Source organism: Xyrauchen texanus, chromosome 34 (genome assembly GCF_025860055.1).
Source record: "Xyrauchen texanus isolate HMW12.3.18 chromosome 34, RBS_HiC_50CHRs, whole genome shotgun sequence".
Lineage (NCBI taxonomy): Eukaryota > Metazoa > Chordata > Actinopteri > Cypriniformes > Catostomidae > Xyrauchen > Xyrauchen texanus.
Window position 1 is genome coordinate 17,428,052 of NC_068309.1, and position 24,038 is coordinate 17,452,089.

Sequence of the window (24,038 nt, forward strand, 5' to 3'; positions counted from 1 at the left end):
TGCTCTCAAGGCGAGGTCCGTTGCTGAGCGCAGTTCCTGCAGCACATCGGGATCAGGGCCACCCCCGTGCATGTTTCTGAGCGCCTTGGCCTGGTGGACTTGCAGGAGGGCCATGGCGTGCAGGGCGGAAGCGGCGTGTCCAGCGGCGCTGTAGGCCTTCACGGTCAGTGAGGATGTTGTCCTACAGGGCCTGGATGGGAGTACAGGGCGACTCCACCAGGTGGTAGGGCTTCCGGGGCATAGGTGGAGTGCAACTGCCCTATCCACCTGGGGAATCGCCGTGTATCCGTGGGGCGTTCCGCCGACGAGGGTGGCGAGAGCGGATGAGCGGGTGGCACTTTGACGAGAGGGGCACTCTCCACGATGACGTCAGCTCATCATGCACTTCCGGGAAAAACGGGAGGTTGGCCAGGCCGTGAGCGGCTCCCAGACCCCAGGAACCAGTCATCCTGTGGGGAGGATGGAGGGTTCCAATCCAGCCCCACGCTGGCGGTGGCCCAGGAAAGCACGTCGGACATCATGCTGGCCCGAAGGCGGCAGTCCAGGGGAGTCCTCAGCATCAGACGCCGCGCTCTCCGATGCAGTGGCGAGCTCATCTGTTTCGAGCTTGAGAGGATAGGCAGACTGGCTGTGAGGCGAGCCGCTGTTACCTCGAGCACGGACGGGAGTCAACGAGCGTGCCGGGGGTGGGTGGTCCAAGGGGGCGTACCTGGTGGAACTGCACCCGCTGCCATCCCCAAATCGCCCCCCAGCACCAGCCGCATCGTCCTCAATCCCGTGGGAAGAAGGAGCAATGCAGGTGGCGGCTGGAGTGGCTTGCTTTCTGTTGAAAGCAAGCCGCGACCGCAACGTTGTCATGGTAATGTTCTCGCAGTGAGAACATGAACCATCCACAAACGCAGCCTCGGTGTGATCGCTGCCCAGACACACGAGACAACGCCTGTGGCCGTCTGAAGCGGAGAGCACTCTACCGCATCCAGGAACAACACAGGGGCGGAAAGGCATCTTGAAAAAGACGCGTCCTGAAAAGGACGTTCAACGCCGCTGTGTTTTGCTCTTTTAGAGGAAATTACTCTTTTAAATAAAATCACTCTTTTATAAAAACTCTTTTGAGTTTTATCTGCACTGTCGAAGCGCTCAGGGACAACAATGTACAGCCGTGCAAGGAAAGGAGAATGCCGCTGTTGGGCACTGTCAAATCCAACAGCATGCAGATCGTCAGAGGAATACACGGGAACTGGTGTGTGTAACTTGCAGCAGAATTACCTCCCGTATTTGCCTGCTTAAATACACGTATGTCCGGGGGCGGGGTATGCAAATACTGTCTGCCAACTTCTCATTGGCCTTTTTTCATAAGTCAGTGGCATATTTCAGTGCTCAAGAGAGACCCCTAATGTCGCTTCTCCGACACAACGTGGAGAGAGCGACAGAAGGGGAAACATGGTTAGGCCTCATGGGCAGTAGTGGTGGTGATATTGAATCATTTATGTAACTTGTTTCATTTAATTCCATAAACCAAAAAGATTAGTTCATTGAATATTTCTGTAAGTTACACCTTTGCTCCTGTAGATGCACCGAATGACCATCTTTTAATTAATCAGATTGAACCAAAAGCATTTATTCATGACCAGAACAAGCCTAATTATCCTTGATTAAATTTTAAGTGTCTGCAATTCTACTAATCTAGAGTCTTCAACACTGCAGAGTGTCATAATTGTTTACCCCCAAATTACAAAAAAGCACATCTATCATACTATGAACTGCTGAGAATGACTATTTAATCAAGCTATACTAAAATAGGCAATACTAGCCTTCAGTATAATTACGAGTTTCAGTAATGTTCGTATGTCATTGTAATCAGTGAGTGCATATCCTGTGGCTACTTGTGTTTAAATTTCCAAGAGTAGGTCACTTATTTTATGATGAAGAACATCATTCACTATGTCATTGTGTAACTGCATGATAATAAACCGTGAAAAAGTTAGAAAAGACAAGGAAAGTGCGAACAAAAATGCAGTTGAAATTTAATCATAGCACAAATGCAACATTTAGAGAAAATGCATCCATTACTTTTAGTGGAGTACCTGTATTAGGGGAGCTTCAAATGTGTGTACTTCTCATCTGTGTCACTGCATGTTGATATTAGACAAACTGAAGAAGACCTGTGAAGTCCTCATGCTTGTGAATGTATCAGCGTTTTCAGATTTTTTGATCGGACGTTCTTTTGTCCTTTTAAAGCCGCTAGTAACCGACAATGTTTAAACTCCTGTTTTAGGGCAGTGGTTGATTGACAGTTGAGGGGTGGTGTAGAGGCATCAGAATATAACCATATTCACTTCTACATGTGGGGGCTAGTTCCAACAAACAGTTCAGAGAAAGAGGAGTGAAGCAGATGTCTGTGAATTAATTCACTTTTATTTATTGAGTGAGTTACGTATGCCAGCACTCCATACTGCCGTTGAAAAATGAATAATGAAATATCATTAAATGCATACCACTGGGGCAAGCTGTATACTCAAGACAAAACATTTTCTTTACTTAAAGAATTTTTACTGTACAAAATCATAAAATGACCATAATATGTCATTATAGAATTAGGAAACATGCAAAGTTGAAATACTGGCTTCTCCAACAACAATGCTACAGGCAGTATATTCTATTTTGAAGTTTCCATTCCAGGCTTGAATTTCTGTTAATGTTTTGGCATGTGTGATCCTGCCCACTGCCCAGTCATTAATCATATTTAGACACCGCCCGGTTGCCAGATTTGAACAAGTTTGCAGGGAAACAACACTGCGTGCTGCAGCCATGGAAGCCAGCAAACTAACTGGATAAGAGATAACAGATTCCACCTTACCTAAAAAGCCTCGCCATCCATCTAAAACCAACATGACAAGAGGCATAGTAAAACAAGGATAAATATTGGAGATGTCTTTGGAAGATGGAGACTGTTTAAAGCCCAGAAATCCTTTAGAACTGATGCTGAGTTGGCTAATTTGCATGCCAACAGTCTGGCAAACCACATAAGCTTCGGCAGACAACTCTCCAGTATTTTTAATTTGGACTGCAGTACCCATTTCAAGCGCTTATTGTCAATCTTACATATAGCACATTTAAAAAAAATAATACAAATATTTACATAAATATTTCACTTAGACCAATTTATAATGATAATAATAATTATGATGTAAACAATCATAATTTGGCTTATATAAAAATCAATGACTCAAATTCAACAAATTGTAATAAATGTAATTGACCATTACATTCGTTGGCTGTCTGGAACACATTCCGGACGAATAAGCGATGTGGTCACACTTATTTTTGACTAAGACTGTATGTGGTTTTTGTGGTCTGATCACAACACTTTTTAGACACTGATCTGTATTTAGGGCTGAACACATGTGATTGGATCACCCAAAATGCATCTTAATACCGGGTGGAAACAGGGTCTGGGTCACATAAGCTAACCCCTATTTCTGATACACAACCTCACTGGGCCAGTTATAAAGATACACAGCTTCTATTAGTGCTACGCAGATGATGTACACATCATTTCAGCTGGATGACCCCACAATCTCTGCCTACCTCTCAAATATCCCAGCCTGAATGAACGCCATGACTGCTTTTGTGAATTATTTTATTTGTGAATTGGTCTTATTTGGAAGTGGAATAAACTAACTAAGTATTCTGATCTTGCCATTACCCTTTTTTACTGAATGTACTGTGTCTGTAGCCTTTTAAATGACTGACAAAACAGCATGTGGTATCAAAATAACAGGTGATTACATATAGGGTGTAGAAAAACGTTACTCATTCCCTAATTAATGTTACAATAAATGTTTGTTCAATAAAATGTGGCCTGTGGGATTCTGACACCTATACATGTTCATCTTCTATATGATGTTCTTGACAATGTTACAAATGTATTTTTTCTAACCTACTCTTTGTCTTTCCATCCTCACTATCACAATACATTATTTATAACTTGTTCACCTTTGTCCATGCTATTTTGCACATGGGTTCTCAAGGGAAATGGGCTACGGTTTCTGATACAAATGAGAATTTGATCTAGTAGTCAGTAATGTCACTTTATTTTATTTCTCTCATGGTTTTGTTTTCATCTTGACAGCAGACAGACAACAGTGGAGGCAGCAAATTCATTTCTTCAATAACAGGCAGTAAATCACATCAGAATGCATTTAATTGTCACAACCTTTACACAAATCAGTATAAAATAAAAAATGCAGAACAGCTTAATGATTGTCACATGACCAGAATGGATGCAAAAACAATTAATCTTACACTTTTCCCACACATGTGGTCTCACTCAACGGTTTGTACGGGCAAATATTGTGACTAAGTGTTAATATGTTTGTTAAATATATGTTTGCATGTTTCAAGGGTCAGTTAATTTAGTGATATTAGACACCAGTTTCAAATTACAAATCACAAGTTTATATTTTACAATTATAGACTATTACCCCCCTTGCCCCGCTCCCCCCCTTTTCAGAAATGTAAAGTTAAAGATTATAATCTACAAAAAGAGTTTGAAGAAATATTTTCAAGGTAATATTTTCAACAAGTATAAAGTTATCTATATAGTATATAGTATTTTCACCATCATGCTACTTAATGTGTCTCTGCATGACAACTGTTTTTCTTTTTGAGACCAAACGTGAAGTAGTATTTAAACAGACAACTAAAAGCTTGATCTCTCAGGCCATATATAAGAGGACTTAGACATCTTGGGAAAATCTGAAACACTACAAAGCAAAAATACATTACACGTAATGAAGTTACAAAGTCGGCATGAACATAAATTACTTCTTGTATAACTCCAACTAAAATGGATGCAGCACCAAGACCTAGCTGTATTAGATGTAATAGGACAGTCTTGTTGGCCTTTTTGGCCGACACCTTATCACCGGAGGCTGATTTAGCCACAATTGCTATAGAGGTGTAGGTAAAGATAACAACAAAACCCACAGACACAAAAAATATGCAAGTAAAGGCTATATCGAGATTCTTATATACCTGCAGTCTTAAAAGAGTAGTTCTTGAGCAGAACACATTCACTGGTGTGTTTGTCAAATCAATGACATAGAAAATTGTAATCTCAGACAGGGACTGAATTAAACTTATAGCCCAAACAACACCAATGGCCATGTGAGTTCTTCCGTAAGTTGTGATATCTGCATGTCTGAGAGGAAAACAGATAGCAATATATCTCTCCAGTGACATCAAAGCCAGATTTAGGGTAGAAACCTGATAGAGGGCTGTTGCAGTAACAAGAAGAAAGAGACAGACCATTTTCATAATAGAAACCCTACTAGTGGCACACATAAACAACAATACACTCATTAAGAGATTCAGTGTATCAGCCCAAAGCATGTGTCCAAACAAAATGTAGCGGGAGGTCTCCTGAAAAACAGTCTTTTTCCTTAAGGTAAAAATCATGACCACATTGACAAAGAAGAAGATAACACATGGGGTCACAGAGAAGAATGTCGTCACAACTCTATCCCCCAGCGATAAAATCGGAATGAGGTTAGATGTAGAATTATTTAAATTAGACATTTTTTGAAGAGTAAAGAAACAAAGATTAAACTGATCACTGCTGTTATTGCACACTAAATAATACTGAAGTCTACAAAATACTTCTAAATGCAAATCTGCAGTAGGAGGTCGCGTCACAGGTGTTGTTGAAGGAAAAGAGAGAGAAAGATCATATCTTTCTTAAAGAGTGTATCACGCTTTAAATATCATTATAAAAAATAATGATGTCATAAAGTGCGTATTGAATCCCAACGGTTGGTTTGTTTGAGTGTGTGTGTGTGTGTGTTAAAAAGCTTGTGACAAAAAGTATTAACCCTTAACAACTAGCAGGCCAGCATACAGAATCCCAATGGTATGTGTCTCTGTGTGTTTCTGTCTGTTTGTCTGTGCGTGTTGTTAACATTGAATATTTGCTCTTGGTGTGAAGGGACAGCTCACTTAAAAAGAAACATTTTGCACACAGTGCCCCGTGTTGCCCTTGAGAACAATTTAACGTAGTAAAACTCTAGTGCACAAAAAAAAATGATTTACAGAATTAGGCCTATTCATTTAAAAATGGAAGTGAACATTATGGGTATTTGACAAATACTGGCTTCTGGGTATTTTTAAGCATTGCACCATTAAACTTAGGTTAAATGTAACGTGACATGTAAACTAAATATTAAAGGAAGCATCTGACCAATAAAAATGGAAACTTATTAAATGACAGCAATAATCTCATGTTTGCAGTGACAGACTTTAATCATTTGGATATATATGATGATGTTGACATTTACACTGGGTTACATTTATGAGAGAGGACATTATGTAAAAATCATACTTCTTAGTTCTTAGTACTTTTTCACACTTCGTAATTCTTCAGCATAATTGAACTGATACAAACAGTGCACTTTCTGGTGTGCATCGCCCAGTGTGACTGGCATGCCAAATTACAAAATATACAACACATAAAAAATGTATAGGATAAATATTTACGATCCTGCCCAGATGTGGATCTTTACCATCTGAGAGCTGTTGCTCAAAGAGAGGTGCTTTGGCTTCACGTGAAGAACCTTTAAGGTTTCCTGAATGGGAGGGGTGTCAAAGCTTAACACTGGTGTCCTGTATCAGTGAACTAATTATGAATGAATAAATGAACATTACATTTGTATAACACTTTTCTACACTCACTCAAAGCGCTTTACACAGTGAACAAGGGACTGTCCTCAACCATCACCAGTGTGCAGCATCCACCTGGATGATGCGATGGCAGCCATAGTGCACCAGTACACTCACCAAACACAAGATGTTGGTGGAGAGGAGAGAGTGGATTGATAGAGCCAACTCACAACATTCTCTATAATTTACTCAGAATGGTGCCAAAAACAATCTAGTGAGGGGCAGTTCTACAGATGGAAACATCTAGGTTACGTATGTAACCTCAGTTCCCCGATGGAGGGAACGAGACGTTGTGTCAGAGAACGACACTAGGGGTCTCTCTTGAGCGCCGATATTCACCTCTGTACTATGAAAAAAGGCCAATGAGAGTTGGCAGCCAGTATTTGCATGTCCCGCCCCCGGACATACGGGTATTTAAGCGGCGCAAATACGGGAGTTCATTCAGGATTTTTCTGAGGAGCCGGAAATGGTCCGGCCACAACAGGGGCTCGGCTCAGCGACGTGGCAAGGGGGACACAACGCCTCGTTCCCTCCATCGGGGAACTGAGGTTACATACGTAACCTAGACGTTCCCCTTCTGTCGCTCTCTTACGTTGTGTCAGAGAACGACACTAGGGGTCCACTTAAAAAGCGCCATGCGCTGAGCCGTGTACGTGATCCGCTGATACAGGAGCGAGCAGGTATTCCTATGTGCAGAACGACCAACTGTATCAGCCGCACGTACCCTTCCCCAATGCCCCATTTAAGCCATCAGGATTCCTTATCGTTACCCCGGAGGAGGGAACAAGGTGACGGCCGCCAACATGGGAATGGGCCAGCCTGGCTGGGCCTCTTTTCTCTCTATGTTTCTCCTATAGAGCAACTACGGCCGGGGCCCTTACACGCATTGAGGGAAGGGGGTCTTAGCCCTTGGTAGGGCGGGGAAGACCCTGCGGAGGCCACACCTACCCGGAGGGGAGGCAATTTTGAGTGGCACATACATCGCATGGCCTATACCTAGGCCTTATGCAGAACAGTAGTGCGGTGGTAGCACCAGCCTCAGAGAGGGGGGAGCATACAGCACGGCACCTGAGGCAGCTGTGACTGCCTAAGGGAAACACGGCGTCAACTCACGTGAGGGGACAGAACCGTGGTTTTACACACAGGGGGAGTCCGAGCAGGAGGCCTTACCTGTGGGGCCCCTATACCAGTACAGGGTAGCTAGCGGTACCCGCAGTGGTTTGGGTCGGCGAGTCCCTCCACAGAACTGCGACCCGCGAGGGCTAGGGGAGGAGCCAACCAGTGTCCCAAGCCTGGGATCTCCTGGGAATGAAGGCGCACTGTTTCCCCTGGTTAGGGGGAAGGGCGCTGGGTGCAAGCGATCCACCCGGTCAGATCGTCGGCGTGTCACCGAGTTCTACGGGCTCGGTACCTAAGAGAACACGGGACGAAACTGACTCAACTCGGAGATTGTAGAATCTCGCAAAAGTGTTAGGTGTTGCCCAGCCCGCAGCTCTACAAATGTCTGCTAGGGCAGTGCCCCTAGCCAGTGCCCATGAGGACGCAACACTCCTGGTGGAGTGGGCTCAGACCCGCAAAGGGGGGGGCACGGCCTGGGTGTGATAAGCCAGGGAAATGGCATCGACAACCCAGTGGGCGAGTCTCTGCTTGGAGACAGCGTTCCCTTTCTGCTGTCCCCCAAAGCAGACGAAGAGCTGCTCAGAGCGTCTGGTGCTCTGTGTGCGTTCCAGGTAAATACGTAAGGCACGTACCGGACACAGCAGTGAGAGGGCTGGGTCTGCCTCCTCCCGGGTCAGCACTTGCAGGTTCACCACCTGATCCCTGAAGGGTGTGGTAGGAACCTTGGGCACGTAGCCCGGTCGCGGTCTTAGGATCACGAAAGTGTCTGCCGGACCGAACTCCAGGCAGGCGTCGCTAACAGAGAACGCATGCAGGTCCCCGACCCTCTTGATGGAGGCGAGCGCGATCAGCAGGGCAGTCTTGAGAGAGAGGGCCCTGAGTCCAACTGAGTCAAGCGGCTCGAAGGGGGTCTCCGGAGTCCCCTCAGGACGACCGAGAGATCCCAGGAGGGAAATAGGTTAGGCCGGGAGGGAATCATCCTCCGGGCACCTTTTAGGAACCTGACGATTAAGTCGTGCTTGCCAAGAGACTTGCCGCTCTACCGTGTCATGGTGGGCCGCGATAGCAGCAACATACACCTTGAGGGTGGAGGGGACAGCCTCCTCTCCAGCCTCTCCTGAAGAAACACGAGCACTGACCTAACTGCGCACTTCTGCGGGTCTTCGCCTCGGGAAGAACACCAGTTCACGAACAGACGCCACTTCAGGGCGTAAAGATGCCTGGTCGAAGGGGCTCTGGCTTGGTTAATAGTGTCTATGACGGCTAAAGGTAGGCCGGCTAGACCCTCCGCGTCCCGGTCCAGGGACCAGACGTGGAGTTTCCAGAGGTCTGGGCGCGGGTGCCAGAGCGTGCCCCGCCCCTGAGAAAGAAGGTCCTTCCTCAGGGGAATTCGCCAGGGAGGGGCTGTCATAAGGAGCGTGAGATCCGAAAACCACGTCCGGTTGGGCCAGTAGGGGGCCACCAGAGTGACTTGCTCCTTGTCCTCCCTGACCTTGCATAGCACCTGTGCAAGAAGGCTCACTGGGGAAAAGCTGCATTTGCGCAGCCCCACGGGCCAGCTGTGAGCCAGAGCATCTGTCCCCAGGGGAGCCTCTGTGAGGGCATACCAGAGCGGACAGTGGGAGGTTTCCTGGGAGGCAAACAGGTCTACCTGGGCCTTGCCGAACCTGTCCCAAATCAGCTGGACTGATTGGGGTGGAGCCTCCACTCTCCGCCAGGCAAGGTTTGTCTTGACAGCGCGTCCGCTATCACATTGAGGTTGCCGGGATGTGAGTGGCGCGCAGCAACTCCAGTCGCTGCTGACTCCAAAGGAGGAGACGACGGGCGAGCTGTGACATGTGGGGAGCGTACTCGCCTTGGCGGTTTATGTAAGCCACCACCGTGGTGCTGTCTGTCCTGACCAGGACATGTTTGCCACGTAATCATCGGAAGAAATTTCTTCAGGGCAAGACGAACGGCCAGCAGCTCTAGGCAGTTGATGTGCCAGCGCAGCGGCCTTGGTTCCACCGGCCTGCGGCTGCGCGCCCGTTGCACACGGCGCCTCAACCCAATTTGGAGGCGCCGGTTGTAACCAGAACGCGACGGGACACCTGCTGCAAGGGTACCCCTGCCCGAAGAAAGCAGAGATCTGTCCAGGGTTTGAAGGTTTGGAGGCAGGCAGTGGTAATTTCCACGCCGTGCGTGCCGTGGCGCCATGCTCGCCTCGGACTCGAGTCTGGAGCCAATGCTGAAGTGGTCTCATATGCATCAACCCCAGTGGCGCGACCGCCGCGGAGGATGCCATATGCCCCAGGAGCTGTTGGAAACGCTTCAACGGGACCACGGTGCCTGGCTTGAAGGAAGCGAGGCATTCCAGCACTGACTGAGCACGCTCGTTGGAGAGACGTGCTGTCATTGAGACTGAGTCTAACTCCAAACCGAGAAAAGAGATGCTCTGGACTGGGGTGAGCTTGCTCTTCTCCCAGTTGACCTGAAGCCCCAGCGGCGGAGGTGCTCGAGCACCTGGTCTCTGTGTGCGCATAGTAATTCCTGCGAGGGGCCAGAATGAGCCAATCGTCGAGGTAATTGAGTATGCGTACGCCCGCTCCTCGTAGCGGGGCAAGAGCCGCCTCTGCGACCTTCGTGAAGACGCGAGGGGACAGAGACAGGCCGAAGGGGAGGACCTTGTACTGATACGCCTGGCCGTCGAATGTGAACCGTAGAAAGGGTCGATGTCGAGGGCGAATTGAGACGTGAAAGTACGCGTCCTTCAGGTCTACCGCTGCGAACCAATCTAGATGCCGAACGCCAGATAGAATTTGTTTCTGGGTGAGCATTTTGAACGGGAGTTTGGACAGGGTCCGATTGAAAACTCGCAGGTCCAAGATCGGTCGTATGCCACCGCTTTCTTGGGTACAACGAGTAAGGGCTGTAGAAACCCTTCTTCGTTTCGGTTGGAGGGACAGGCTCTATCGCGTCCTTGATTAGAAGGGAGGCGATTTCCTCGCGCAGGGAGAGGGCATGTTCGCCGTGCACTGCGGAGGAACGAACGCCCAGGAAGGGGGCGGAGACCTGGCAAACTGAATTGCGTAATCGAAGTCGAATGGTCCGGTGCAGCCAGCGTGACGAGCTGGGCAGAGAAAGCCATGCCTCTGCACTCTGTGCTAGGGGCACCAAGGGGACAAGTATTTTGGACGTACCCGGCGGGCTTCGCGAGCGGTGCGGAACAGGTAACGCAGCGTCGGGAGGCTCTGTGGCATCCCGAGGCTCTGGTGCTGAGAATAAGCTCAAAGCACTTACCTTGTTCCACGCACCCGGCAGGGGGCGGGTTCGTGACAGAGGAGGAGGTCTGATGTCGGCGCCCTCTGGACTCGTCTGAACCGGCCGGCCGGGGAACAGTCGTGGGGCTGAGGGCGGAGCACCGCATCCTGGGCGCCGGGACTGTTGAGGCCTGAAACACAAGTGCCGTGGAGAACGGCATTTGCGGGCCATGTGACCCAGAGGTAAAGGAAATAGCTCTTTTATTGAGAATTTGGGTACCGCAGCCCCGCCAGGGGTGCGGCAAATGAAAAACACAAGATTCTCCTCCCGCCCTCCACCGGGGACGGAGCGGTCTCACCATCTCCGGAGCTAACTTCTCGTCCTCTGGGTCCGCTGTCTCAGGGACGTTTGGGAGCCTTCCGGGTCCTCGACGGGGTCCGTGAGGCAGGGGGCGTACGCTTCCTGCGGTTTGCTCGACGCTGGGGCTGAGAGCTGGGCCCAGGTTGGGGTGGAGCAGAAGGTCTTCTGGCCGCAGGAGGACGCCCTCGGCGAGCAGATGGGGCCTGGGCCGTGGCGGCAGGCTTGCGGCGTGGCATGATGTGAGAAATGGCCTCCGTCTGCTTCTTCACCAGGGAGAACTGCTGGGCAAAGTCCTCCACGGTGTCGCCGAAGAGGCCGAACTGGGAGACAGGGGCGTTGAGGAAGCGAGTCTTGTCGGCTTCACGCATCTCAACCAAGTCCAGCCATTGCTGACGTTCCTGGACCACCAGAGTGGCCATCGCCTGCCCGAGTGCCTGCGCTGTGACCTTCGTCGCTCTCAGGGCGCAGGTCGGTCGCTGAGCGCAGTTCCTGCAGCGTGTCGGGATCAGGGCCACCCCCGTGCATGTTGGCGGAGTGCCTTGGCTTGGTGGACCTGCAGGAGAGCCATGGCATGCAGGGCGGAAGTGGCGCGTCCGGTAGCGCTGTAGGCCTTCGCGGTGAGCGAGGATGTTGCTCTACAGGACCGGGAAGGGAGTACAGGGCGGCCCCGCCAGGTGGTAGTGCTTCCGGGCATAGATGGATCGCAACAGCTCTATCCACCTGGGGATCTCCATGTACCCGTGGCGCGCTCCGCCGCCGAGGGTGGCGAGGGCGGATGAGCAGGTGGCACGACGAGTGGAGAGGGGTGCTCTCCACGAAGACGCCAGCTCATCATGCACCTCCGGGAAGAAAGGTACTGGGGGGCGAGGCTGTGAGCGCGCCCACGCCCAAAAACCAATCGCCTAGCCGTGATGGCTGCGGGAGGATGGAGGGTTCCAATCCAGGCCCACGCTATTGGCTGCCCGGAAAGCATATCGGACATCTGCGCGTCGGCCTCCTGCTGGGCGTGCAAGCCCGAGGCGGCAGCCCAGAGGAGCCCTCAGCGCCAGAGCCCATGCCCTCCGATGTCGCGGCGAACTCATCTGCTTCCATCGCAAGAGGGTAGGCAGACTGGCTGTGAGGCGAGTCGCCGCCACCTCGAGCGGGACGGAGTCAACGAGCGTGCTGGGGCGCTGGTGGTCCGAGGGGCGCACTCGGCGGAGCTGCACCCGCTGCCATCCCCAAATCACCTCCATCGCCAGCCGCATCGTCCTCAATCCCGTGGGAAGAAGGAGCGACGCGGGGGGCGGCTGGAGTGGCTTGCTTACGGTTGTACCCAGCACGCTACGGTTGTAAGCAAGCCGTGACCGCAACGTTGTCATGGTCATGTTCTCGCAATGAGAACATGAACCATCCACAAACGCAGCCTCGGTGTGATCGCTGCCCAGACACACGAGACAACGCCTGTGGCAGTCGGAAGCGGAGAGTACTCTACCGCATCCAGAAACAACACAGGGGCGGAAAGGCATCTTTAAAAAGACGCCGTCCTGAAAAGGACGCTCAACGCCGCTGTGTTTTTGCTCTTTTAGAGGAAATTACTCTTTTAAATAAAATCACTCTTTTATGAATGAAAGACTCGTGAGAGATCTTTCTATCTGCAACTGTCGATGCGCTCAGGGGCAGGAAGTGCACAGCCGTGCAACCAGGAGAAAGCCACTGTTGTGCGCCGCAGAATCCAACAGCATGCAGCAGAGGATAGCAGGAACTCGGTGTGTAGTAATGCAGCAGACTGCAAACACGACCATCGGCTCCGAAGAAATTTTCTGAATGAACTCCCGTATTTGCGCCGCTTAAATACCCGTATGTCCGGGGTATGCTATTCAATGCTATTCTGAGATGCTGGTTGGAGCTGTTTTGGCAGCACAAGCACAATATTAGCCAGGTGGTTTTAATGTTGTGGCTGATCGTTTATGATAAATTAGCGATCTAGAATGATTTCACCATGACGGCATCTGACCAGTTTAAATACGGGACAAATCGCATCCCCTATTGATTCGATATGGGATGCATAATTTTATCTTTACATACAGGACGATCCCATATTTTATGGGATGGGTGGCAACCCTACCAGTGGTTGGAGTGTGTGTGTGTGTTTGCTTGTGGAAAATGGCTCAGCCCCCTCCCAATAAAAGTTAAATTGACATATCTTTACCTAGACGAAGGTCAATGCGAATTAGAGGGTGCATCCGTATCTCTAACTGTTGTCACCTTGCACTTTTCGCTGGCAGCAAATTTTCAGCCTTCAGGCCTCTAAAGTCCCGCACCCTGTCTGCTTCATGCCAGAGCTGTTCACTGTGGTGCCGGACCAGGCCCCCGCACCATCGGAGCCCATACGTCGGCCTCAGAGTGAAAGATCCTCCCGTGGGAAGTCGGCTCCACCTGCCGTCAGACGGCCCCCAAGAACCCCTAACGGGCTTCGAGGTGGCCCTAACACAGGCAGCCCATGGATGGGGTGACTACCTCTGACCGGTCTGGCCCAAGTAATCTCTCCAGCCCCACCATCCAGCGTGTGGTGAATATTACATCGCTGAGTGCCCCCTGGGCCTCGGCACTCACATGGTAAATAAAAGAGCAGTTTCCTCATTCCCTGGGCCAGCAATCAGGTGAACGCCAGTACCTCACGTTCCCTCGTTCTCCGTCAAGAGACAGCTGGCGAACAGAAATGTATGCTGGTCTCTGGGGTCGCTCTCCCACCCCAGTCACTGGCTACTGTTGTGGGCTTGCAGAGCAGTATGTCCCCCCTGGACTGTTTTCCAGGTGGGGCACCTGCCCAGGCACAGTAAGTCCAGTCGTCCACTTGGTGCCGCTGTTGCGGAGGCTGGAGTCCTGGTTAGCGCTCTCCAGCCCCTCATCAGGACAATTCGCCTCGGCTACGCGATCCTCAACACAGACCCTTTGTAGGGCCCCATACACTATTTTTGTTTAGGGCCCCCAAAACCCTAGGTCCGGCCCTGCATACACGTTTTAGAGGTAAAAAGTTCTAATTGATTCTCAATTGATTTAAATAATTTCTCCAAAACTTCACCTAAAAATTCACAATTCAGGTCTTTTTCCATGTGTTTTTGTAAAATGTCTCTATAGTTCTAGTTGTTCCTGCCAAGGGTATAGCAGACAGGGGGGACATGGGGGACACGTGATTCGGGGGCTGGGTAGCTTATCCTGGTTGCTAGAGAGGGTAGAGTCACATGGGGTAACCTCCTCATGGTCACTATAATGCGGTTCGCTCTCGGTGGTGCGCATGGTGAGTTGTGCGTGGATGCTGCGGAGAATAGCGTGAAGCCTCCAAACGCGATGTCTCTGTGCTAGCGCGCTCAACAGGCCATGTGATAAGATGCACGGATTTACGGTCTCAGACACGGAGGCAACTGAGATTCGTCCTCCAACACCAGGATTAAGTCACTACGCCACCACGAAGACTTAAAGCGCATTGGAATTGGGCATTACAAATTGGGGAGAAAAGGGGAGAGAGAGAAAAAAGTTGATTCGGTCCCCCACACTTTTCCAAGCTAAACCCATACCGAGTCCAAATGGTGGATTTGTAGGGGCGGCTGTGGCTCAGATGGTAGAGCGGGTCGGCTACCAATCGCAGAGACAAGGATTTTGTTGGTGGTTCAAATCCCGGCCCACACGGCTCCACATGCCGAAGAGTCCTTGGGCAAGACACTGAACCCTGAGTTGCTCCCAATGGCAGGCTAGCGCCTTGCATGGCAGCTCTGCCGCCATTGGTGTGTGAATGTGAGTGTGGATGGGTGATTGGGACACAGTGTAAAGCGCTTTGGTAACCTCTAAGGTTAATAAAAAAGCGCTATATAAGTGCAGACCATTTATATTCAGCATTCTTCATGTTTTATTACTTTTACTTATTTCATTTTACTGTAGTCAATAGATATGTAGACATGCTTTTTTATACATAAAAACATACAGACGTTAATGAAACTCATGATAATACAAGACTGTTAGTGTTGTCTTTTGATAGAAGTCATGCCTTGCAGCTCACAAACTGTAGGGAAATTATAGATTTACTTTGTTCTTATAATGCATAAAACCTCTACTAAAGTCTCTTTTTAGGTCTGTAGACATACACATTTTAAAAGATTACAATTTTCTTTTGATAGTTGATTCAGTGACTCATTTCACACAAGACATCAACCGGTGGCATCATAACAAATGGTCACTGAACTAATCATTAAATGGATCTGAATGAATTTTTTGAATATAGTCAAAATACTCGAGCCACATGGATACATTTAAATCTCACAATGTACAAGCACAGAGTAAAAAATGTAATTGTGCGCATGCACAATTGGTATTATTGTCATTGATTAAATCATATATTCAAGGAACAGCTTGTGCTCAGTCTTTTATTGTCATGTGTGAAACAGAAGCGAGTGCTCTAAAAGATGCGCTTTATTTTTACAGCTAATTTTGCTTTTAATTTGCAATACCTGAATCCTATTTCCTCTTCCTTTACCCTCTCTCCCTCTTCTCAGTTTGCACCTCTTCTTCATCTTGTTCTTCCTCTTTTTTCTCCTCATTGTTTGTTTGCTCTGAATTTTCATTTTCAATTGAAATTTTATAGATAACAGTGTCATGAAAGTTTTGTGAAAATGTTAGTAAATTGCATTTTCTTTGCTGTGTGCATTATTAACAATCAAGGTTGTTTCGCATGTTGTTTAACAATCTGAAAGGATTTGACAACCTGACTTGTGCATCTGAGAATATGACTAATTTAGCCATGAATCTTAGATCAGAGGAATTTCTGTGTAGTTGTAATGTTCAAGAAAATTACAAAGTGTTCAGATGGCTGTGTTAAATGTTTTAAGAGTAGTGACTTGAGTTTGGAGAAGTGTATAAAATTTATAGCTAAAAACTGTAATAAAAAAAAGCCATGGTTCTTCACAACTGAGGTTATGTATAGCTTAAAAAAAAAAAAAAAACTGTTCTAGAACCCTTATCTTTTCTTGAGAGTGGGTCAGTATTGGCATCAAATTCACTCAACAAAAGGGTGTAATTTATTTCAGAGCACATTGTTCACATTTAGAGTACAATGTTGCATTTTATTTCCATGAAAAAGTATAAAATGATAAATGCAAAATAACTTTAAGACATATACATAATATATCAATATGAGTCATATTTCGTAATTATGGAGAATGTTCTTCTTAAATTTCAGAAAAGAAAATGAAATTCAAAGGTTATTATCTACTAAAGCATTTAAAGGAACATTTTCAATATGTTCAAAGTCAGCACAATAATAACTGCTACATTTCAACCTCCTGCTACTTAATGTGTCTCTGCATGACAACTGTTTTTATTTTTGAGACCAAATGTGATGTAGTATTTAAATATATAGCAAAAAGCTTGATCTCTCAGGCCATATACAAGAGGACTTAGACATTTTGGGAAAATGATAAACACTACAAAGTAAAAATACATCATATGTATTGAAGTCATATAGTCGGTATAAACATAAATGGCCTCTTGGATAACTCCAAATAAAATGGATGCAGCATCAAGTCCCAGTTGTATTAGATGTAACAGTACAGTCTTGTTGGCTTTTTTGGCTGACACCTTATCACTGGAGGCTGATTTAGCCACAATTGCTATAGATGCATAAGTAAAGATAATAATAAAACACACAGACACAAAAAATATACATGTAAAGGCAATATCGAGTTTCGTATATATCTGCAGCCTGAATAAAGTGGTTCTTGAACAGAACAAATTCATTACTGTGTTTGTGGAATCAATGGCATAGAAAATAATCATTTCAGAAAAGGACTGAATTAAACCAATCATCCAAACAACACCAATGGCCATGTGAGTTCTTCCGTAAGTCGTGATATCTGCATGTCTGAGAGGAAAACAGATAGCAATATATCTCTCCAGTGACATCAAAGCTAGATTTAGGGTAGAAACCTGAAAGAGGGCTGTTGCAGCAACAAGAAGAAAGAGACAGACATTTTTGATAATATAAAGCCTACTAACAGCACTCACAAACAACAGTACACTCATAAAGAGATTGAGTGTATCAACCCAAAGCATGTGTCCAAACAAAATGTAGCGAGATGCCTCCTTAAAAACTGTCTTTTTCCTCAAGGTAAATATCTGGACTCCATTGATATAGAGGAAGATAACACATGGTGTCACAGTCAAGAACGTCTTCACTGGTCCATTTTGATCCACCATTGATAGAGTCTGTGTGAGGTTAGATTTAGAATAATTAAAATTTGCCATCTTCAGAAGAGTAAAAACATGATGATAAACTGACCACAGCTGCAATCAGCAAAATCCTTGTCTCTGCAAATCTACATTAATGGCTTGTCTCGCAGGTGCTGTTGAAGGAACAGATAAAGTTTCATTAGAGTACTGCCAGAGCATCACAATTTAAATATCATTGAACACATTGCAAAATGATGTCATAATGTACATAATGAGTCCCAGTGGCTGTGATTGTGCATCTAAAGCTTGTAACAATCAAAGTAACAATTGACTGCCTATAAGAAGCATCTAGTACATACTGAATCCCAGTGGTTTATTTTTTGTCTCTGGGTGCTTCTGTTTGTGTTTTGGTGTGTGAGTCTGACTCTTCAAGTTTTAACTCAGGCTGTGTATATACCTCAGACTTTTGCACCTGCTTTTTTTAAGAAGTCAGGACAACATTTTTTAGAAGATTGTTGCTTGTTGATGAAATTAATATCCAGTATAATAATAATTTATATGTAAAATGGGCTTTGATAATATTTTACGTATTGTATTGTAAGTCTCCAGCAGTTAAATCCATATCTTCAGAAGTGATATAATAGGTGTGGGTGAAAAACAGATCAATATTTAAGTCCCTTTTCTTTTTCCCAATAAATTCTCCTCCCTGGTCATGTATAGAAAATACATATAATTCAATTGACATACCACTTTTTTGGAATAACTATATTTAAATTATCTTTACTAACATTAAAGACATATGTAAAAAACAAAACAAAACAAAAAACACAATAAATACAGTACTACAACATGTATTATGTACAAGTGTTTAAAGGAATTGTTCACCCAAAAATGAAAATTTGCTGATAATTTTCTCACCCTCAGGCCATTCAAGATGCATTGGAGTTTCTTACTTCATCAAAACAGAATTTAAGATTTTTAGGATTTCATTTCAGGCCTTCTCCTTTGAACAATGCAAGTGAATGTACTAATTTTTTTGACAGTCCAAAATGCAACAAACTAGGGTACAAATAAAGTTCTTTTGAACCCAAACGATTGATTATTTTTAGAAACAAAACAATACTTATATACTTTTTAAACTACAAATGTTCGCTTCTGTACATCTCTGTGACGTGTGCTCATGAGAGGGATGACGTAAGCTCGTTGGTTAGTTCGCGCGTGGAGGCGGCAGGAAGTATGTCATTGTTTACAAGAGAAACTTACACAGACCACAGACCAAGCGCCGTTCACAAAACAAAACAGTCCAAAACTATTTCAAAACAATATAAAATAATAATAAAAAATATTTCCAAATAATAATAAAAAACATTACTGCAGTAAATAACCATCCTTTTTGTTTCGGAGCAATGCCGTCACGTTATCTACTTTTGCCTTTTCTTTAGCAGAAAAATATAAGCTATATGACTGTCAGGAATTCAAGCCACACAAATTGTAGTTAGTGAAACCAAGTGTGAGAGCATTTACTGAGATTCACAGGATTTACACAGTGAGATCAATGGTACAGGTGATATCACAGACGAGAAGCTTCACAAAGTAAAGAAGAGGTAATAGCCGAAACAGCAGGATAAGCACTGAACAGATATTGACGATAATCAAGAGCAAATACAGACAGGTAAATAAACACTGCGAGTCCTTTGTGTGAGACTTGACATGAAGTGGCGTGAAGGTGAGTTATTTATGCAGGCAGATATGAGCGAGAGAATTGAGTGCAGGTGTGGTGAATTAGAAATCGGGTGATGAGGAGCGGAGTGCAGAGGGAGTTGCAGAGCCAGAGGAAGAAAAACAGCATGGGCACAGCTGATGAATTCAGATATCGACCCTTTGTTTCATTCAATGGTCTGAATCCTCAGGGGTAAAATGTTTATTGCACACCCTCCAATATTTGAGAGAATGTAGGGGTATACTGATATCCAGGTTCAGCAAGATAAGCCAGAGCTTCAGTCGCTCATGATCATGTATAGGGAATCAATGAAAAGATAATATTTTTCTTGGCGTGCATGTTCTTTTGGGTTTCTGAAGGGTGAAGCATCCAGGATACACACGCAAAACAACCATTTTGAACAATACACTTATATAAATGCAAATCTACAGCAAAGACAATGGCTGTGTCTCGTTTCGAAGGCTGCGTGCTAGGTAGGACGCATCCTTTGAAGGTTGTAGTATACCGAGAATCCTCCTTTAAACTAGCCTCATTTAAACAAGACGGCCTTCGTAGGAGAAACCGAAATGGAACATAACATGGTTGCTATGACAGCACGCCACTTTCTTACAAGCGGGAGCGCTTCAAGTGAGAAGGAAACAAAGTCCCTTTGAAAGGGAATGTATGAGGTACATTTTAGGAGAGCTATTATGATGTCAAAAGAAAAGAAAATAGATTTTAAAGCTGTGCTTTTAGTCTAATACTTATTTAGTATTAAATATTAAAAACAATATAATAATACAATTAATATTTTAATTATATATTAATATAATAATACATATTATATACTCTGCACTCATCTACTGAGGTACATCAACTTAGGATTTAGGATTTAACATTACTTGCATTTGAACATCATATTTACGGGCAAATTGGCGTAATTTGTTTTTAGACATTTCCGTTGAAGCAAAGAATTGTGGGTTGTGAGTTCCCTCGAAAGATACACCTCATGCATCCTCCGAATTGCCGTTAAAGATGGTCGCATTCGAAGGCTGCATTCAAAGTGTTCAACTCGTTTTTATGAAATGAGACAGCCTCGATGACGTATGTGGCCGACAAATGCGACCTCCGGAGGATGCAGCCTTCCAATTGAGACAGCCATTATATACTCTGCACTCATCTACTGAGGTACTTCAACTTAGGAATTAACATTACTTGAATTTGAACATCATATTTACAGGCAAATTGGCGTAATTTTTTTTTAGACATTTCCGTTGAAGCAAATAATTGTGGGTTGCGAGTTCCCTCAAAAGATACACCTCATGCATCCTCCGAATTCCCGTGAAAGATGGTCGCATTCGAAGGCTGCATTCGAAGTGTCTTACTCGCTTTTCTGAAATGAGACAGCCTCGATGATGTAAGCTGCTGTCAAATGCGACACAGCCAATTAAACTTTTGTACAGCACTCCTCTTGTAAACAATGACACATTTCCTGTCTCCTCCATGTGACGCGTGACTTTACCAACGAGTTTACGTCATCCTTCTCATGAGCACGTGTCACAGAGATGTACGGAAGCAAACAATTGTAGTTAAAAAGTATATAAGTATTACTTTGTTTCTAAAAATAATCAATAGTTTTGGTTCAGAAGAAATGTATTTGTCGACTGGATTCGTGTGGATTATTTTGATGCAAATTACAAGTGGATATGCATTTTGGACCGTCAAAAAATGAAGTACATTCACTTGCATTATTTAAAGGAGGAAATGAAATCCAAAAAATCTTAAATTCTGTTTTGATGAAGAAAGAAAGGGTGAGTAAATTATCAGCAAATTAAACTTTTGGGTGAACTATTCCTTTACGTATGGTATAATGTACAGTCAGCCTGTTGTAATTGCAAAATAAACCACGACAGGGTAATCAGGTCTTGTATTACCCTGAATGGGTTTATTATGGGATAATGACTGTCTGACTGTATATTTCCTGCTTATAAAATGGCTACCTACCAAATAAATAGTTAAATAGACACCAAATATTGATTAAGAAACATTCAAATTTCACCAATTGCATTGGATTTCTTTTGATTTTATTTATCAAAACTGACAGACTGACTGCTCATTATTAGGCTTATTTCAAGATTTGCCAGTCAGAAAGGTGTCCTACATTGAGCTTCATGAGCAGCCTCATTGGCAGGGTCGCAAACCTTAACCCTAACTGTACGTTCACACCAGAAGCGGCGAGAGCGTCAAAATTCGCTCTGGCTGCCCTGCCTTCGACGCTCAAGGACGCTCGTGGACGCTCTGACGTAGTTGAAATAAGCGGCAACGTTTGTTCAGAATGCTTTGTTTTGTGAACTATATTTAAAGGGGCCGCAATTTAAACATCCAGACATGTCGACCATTTACTTTTTGCCGACCGATCACAAGTAGCGTATATCCTCATGAACTCTTTAAAATTCTGAAATCGATCGATGGCAAAAGTAATTAAAATTATAGTTGTTTGTTATCAAAATAAAATACATTTGTAATAATAACTGTGGTCTTGGTCATATATTACAGGGAAACCCGTCACGGCAATAATTCGTTTCTACATTTTATCTTCGGAACGAATGTTTGGTGGGAACCAAAGTTTACACGGTTGTGTTCTCGACATCGCTAGAGCGGAGCACTTCTATATTCCAATAGGTTGCCGCCGAACCGCGTCACAGCTCATTACCATAATGTTGACTGCGCTTGAACTTCCATCTGACGCCCACGCCGCCAAAGACTCGCCGCGCCACTTCTCGCCGCAGAGAGACGCTGGCTGTCATTGAAAAAGAATGACTTCCGGTCGATCTGACGCTCTCGCCGCCTCTGGTGTGAATGTACGGTAACACTAACTTTTTAGCCTACTAGCAAAGGTGGCAAATGTATTGTTATTATATATATATATATATATATATATATATATATATATATATATATATATATATATATATATTTTTTTTTTTGCATTTTACAAGTGGATTTGACAGACATGAGAGACAAATAAACAATACTGTATGTAAAATAATTGTTTAATAATTTTTGAATATTTAGTTGCCTGAAAGTCCATATATATTTTCTTCAGAAAACTTATTACAACAAAACTAAATGTGTATTTTAAAGGCCATGTTGTCATATGAACAACCACTTAATAACTTACAGGTCTTAGCTAAACATAATGCAGTTCTTAGTTTTTTAGGTGAGTCAGTTCATTCAGTCAGCTTCATCAAGTCTTATTGGTTTACTGAAATTAGTCATTAGTTGCGAAATCAGACAACACTAGTAGCGCTTACTGTTTCTCTTAAAAGAACTGGCTCAAAAGAGCAATTTGTTTTGGAATCGGACTACACCCGTCATGCTTTATGTCTTGCGCTGTTGATTCTGTAGCTGTGTAGTGCTGAAAAACACTGTATTTTAGTCCGGTTTTCTGTCTGCATCACGGGAAGGATACACATTCAAGAACCATTAAAGGAAATGAACATTGTGAAAATAAATTTGGGTTCCTGTTGTTTAATGCAATTATTGCCAAAGAATTGGTGTGTGTGGTGTTGGGTAATTAAAACTTCCTTGCACATTCACTAAAAATCCGAGCGTGGTCTTCCCTTCTTCCGGATGGCATTAATGGTCCAAAACACTTCCTTCATCTTGCTTCTAGATTTACTGCTAACTGAGGCTAATGGCTGTTGCACACATCATGTTTATGAGGCACATGAGCAGCATTGAAATAGTACACAAGCACAACACTTGTGTTTTTACACTGACAGCATTTCTGCTGCAGAAACTGCTGTGCCCTATACAGACAATTAGGTTTGACTCGATCACTCTTAATAATATAATAAGAAATAAATAAACATATACAACCATTGAATAGTGATACCTCTTTGATCAAACACCAGCCAGAACTTTTAAGAGTTGATTTATTTCCTCTCAAAAAGGATGCACTCCCAAAAATATGTGTTAACTTACCATCTACAACAACAGCTGAGGTAACTGCATCCCACACTTTTTCCTTTATTAATTAATCCTTTTAAAAAGTAAGTTGACGGTCATAGAACACTTAGTTTCGTTGTGTCTCTGCTATTTTCAATTGATTTACTATGTGAACGTACAGTGGACAAACTTCTTTGCCACATATGTTCCACTTTTCAGTGTCTCGTGCAAGATCGCTTAATTTTTTAGCAAATAGAAAAATGCACATTTGCCGCATGGTGGTTGATATTTTTGGACCCTGCTCATTGGGAATATTGACCTGTTTCTTAAATAAACATGGTTAGGCCTCCTGGGCAGTAGTGGTGGTGATTTTGCTCATTTAAGTAACTCGTTTCATTTAATTTCATTCACCAAAAAGATTAGTTCATTGAACATTTGAGCACCGAATGACCATCTTTTAATTAATCGGATTGAACCAAAAGCATTTATTCATGACCAGAACTAGTCTAATTATCCTTGATTAAATTTTAAGTGTCTACTAATTCTATGTTGGTGAGATGTTGCTCAGAGGCACTGCTTCTGGATATCGCGTTGCATAATCCACTAGGACTAATACAAAGTGATGTCCGCGTGCTGTCCGTTCTAATGGCCCGAAGAGGTCCATCCCAATTCTTTCGAAGGGGACCTCGATCAGTGGAAACAGCGCTTTTGGGGTGGCCGGTGGGTTTACCAGCTGACATTCGCGGCACGC

The 24,038-nt window shown here is 44.8% G+C and overlaps 1 protein-coding gene and 1 pseudogene across 1 annotated transcript; both read right to left on the reverse strand.

The window, feature by feature from the left end:
- Positions 1-4,632: 4,632 nt before the first annotated feature.
- LOC127627371 (odorant receptor 131-2-like) lies at positions 4,633-5,580 on the reverse strand. The gene has a single exon (XM_052103709.1). It carries the CDS (start codon positions 5,578-5,580, stop codon positions 4,633-4,635), a length of 948 nt encoding a protein of 315 aa, XP_051959669.1.
- Positions 5,581-16,754: 11,174 nt separating this feature from the next.
- On the reverse strand, positions 16,755-17,712 carry LOC127627372 (odorant receptor 131-2-like; annotated as a pseudogene).
- Positions 17,713-24,038: the final 6,326 nt, after the last annotated feature.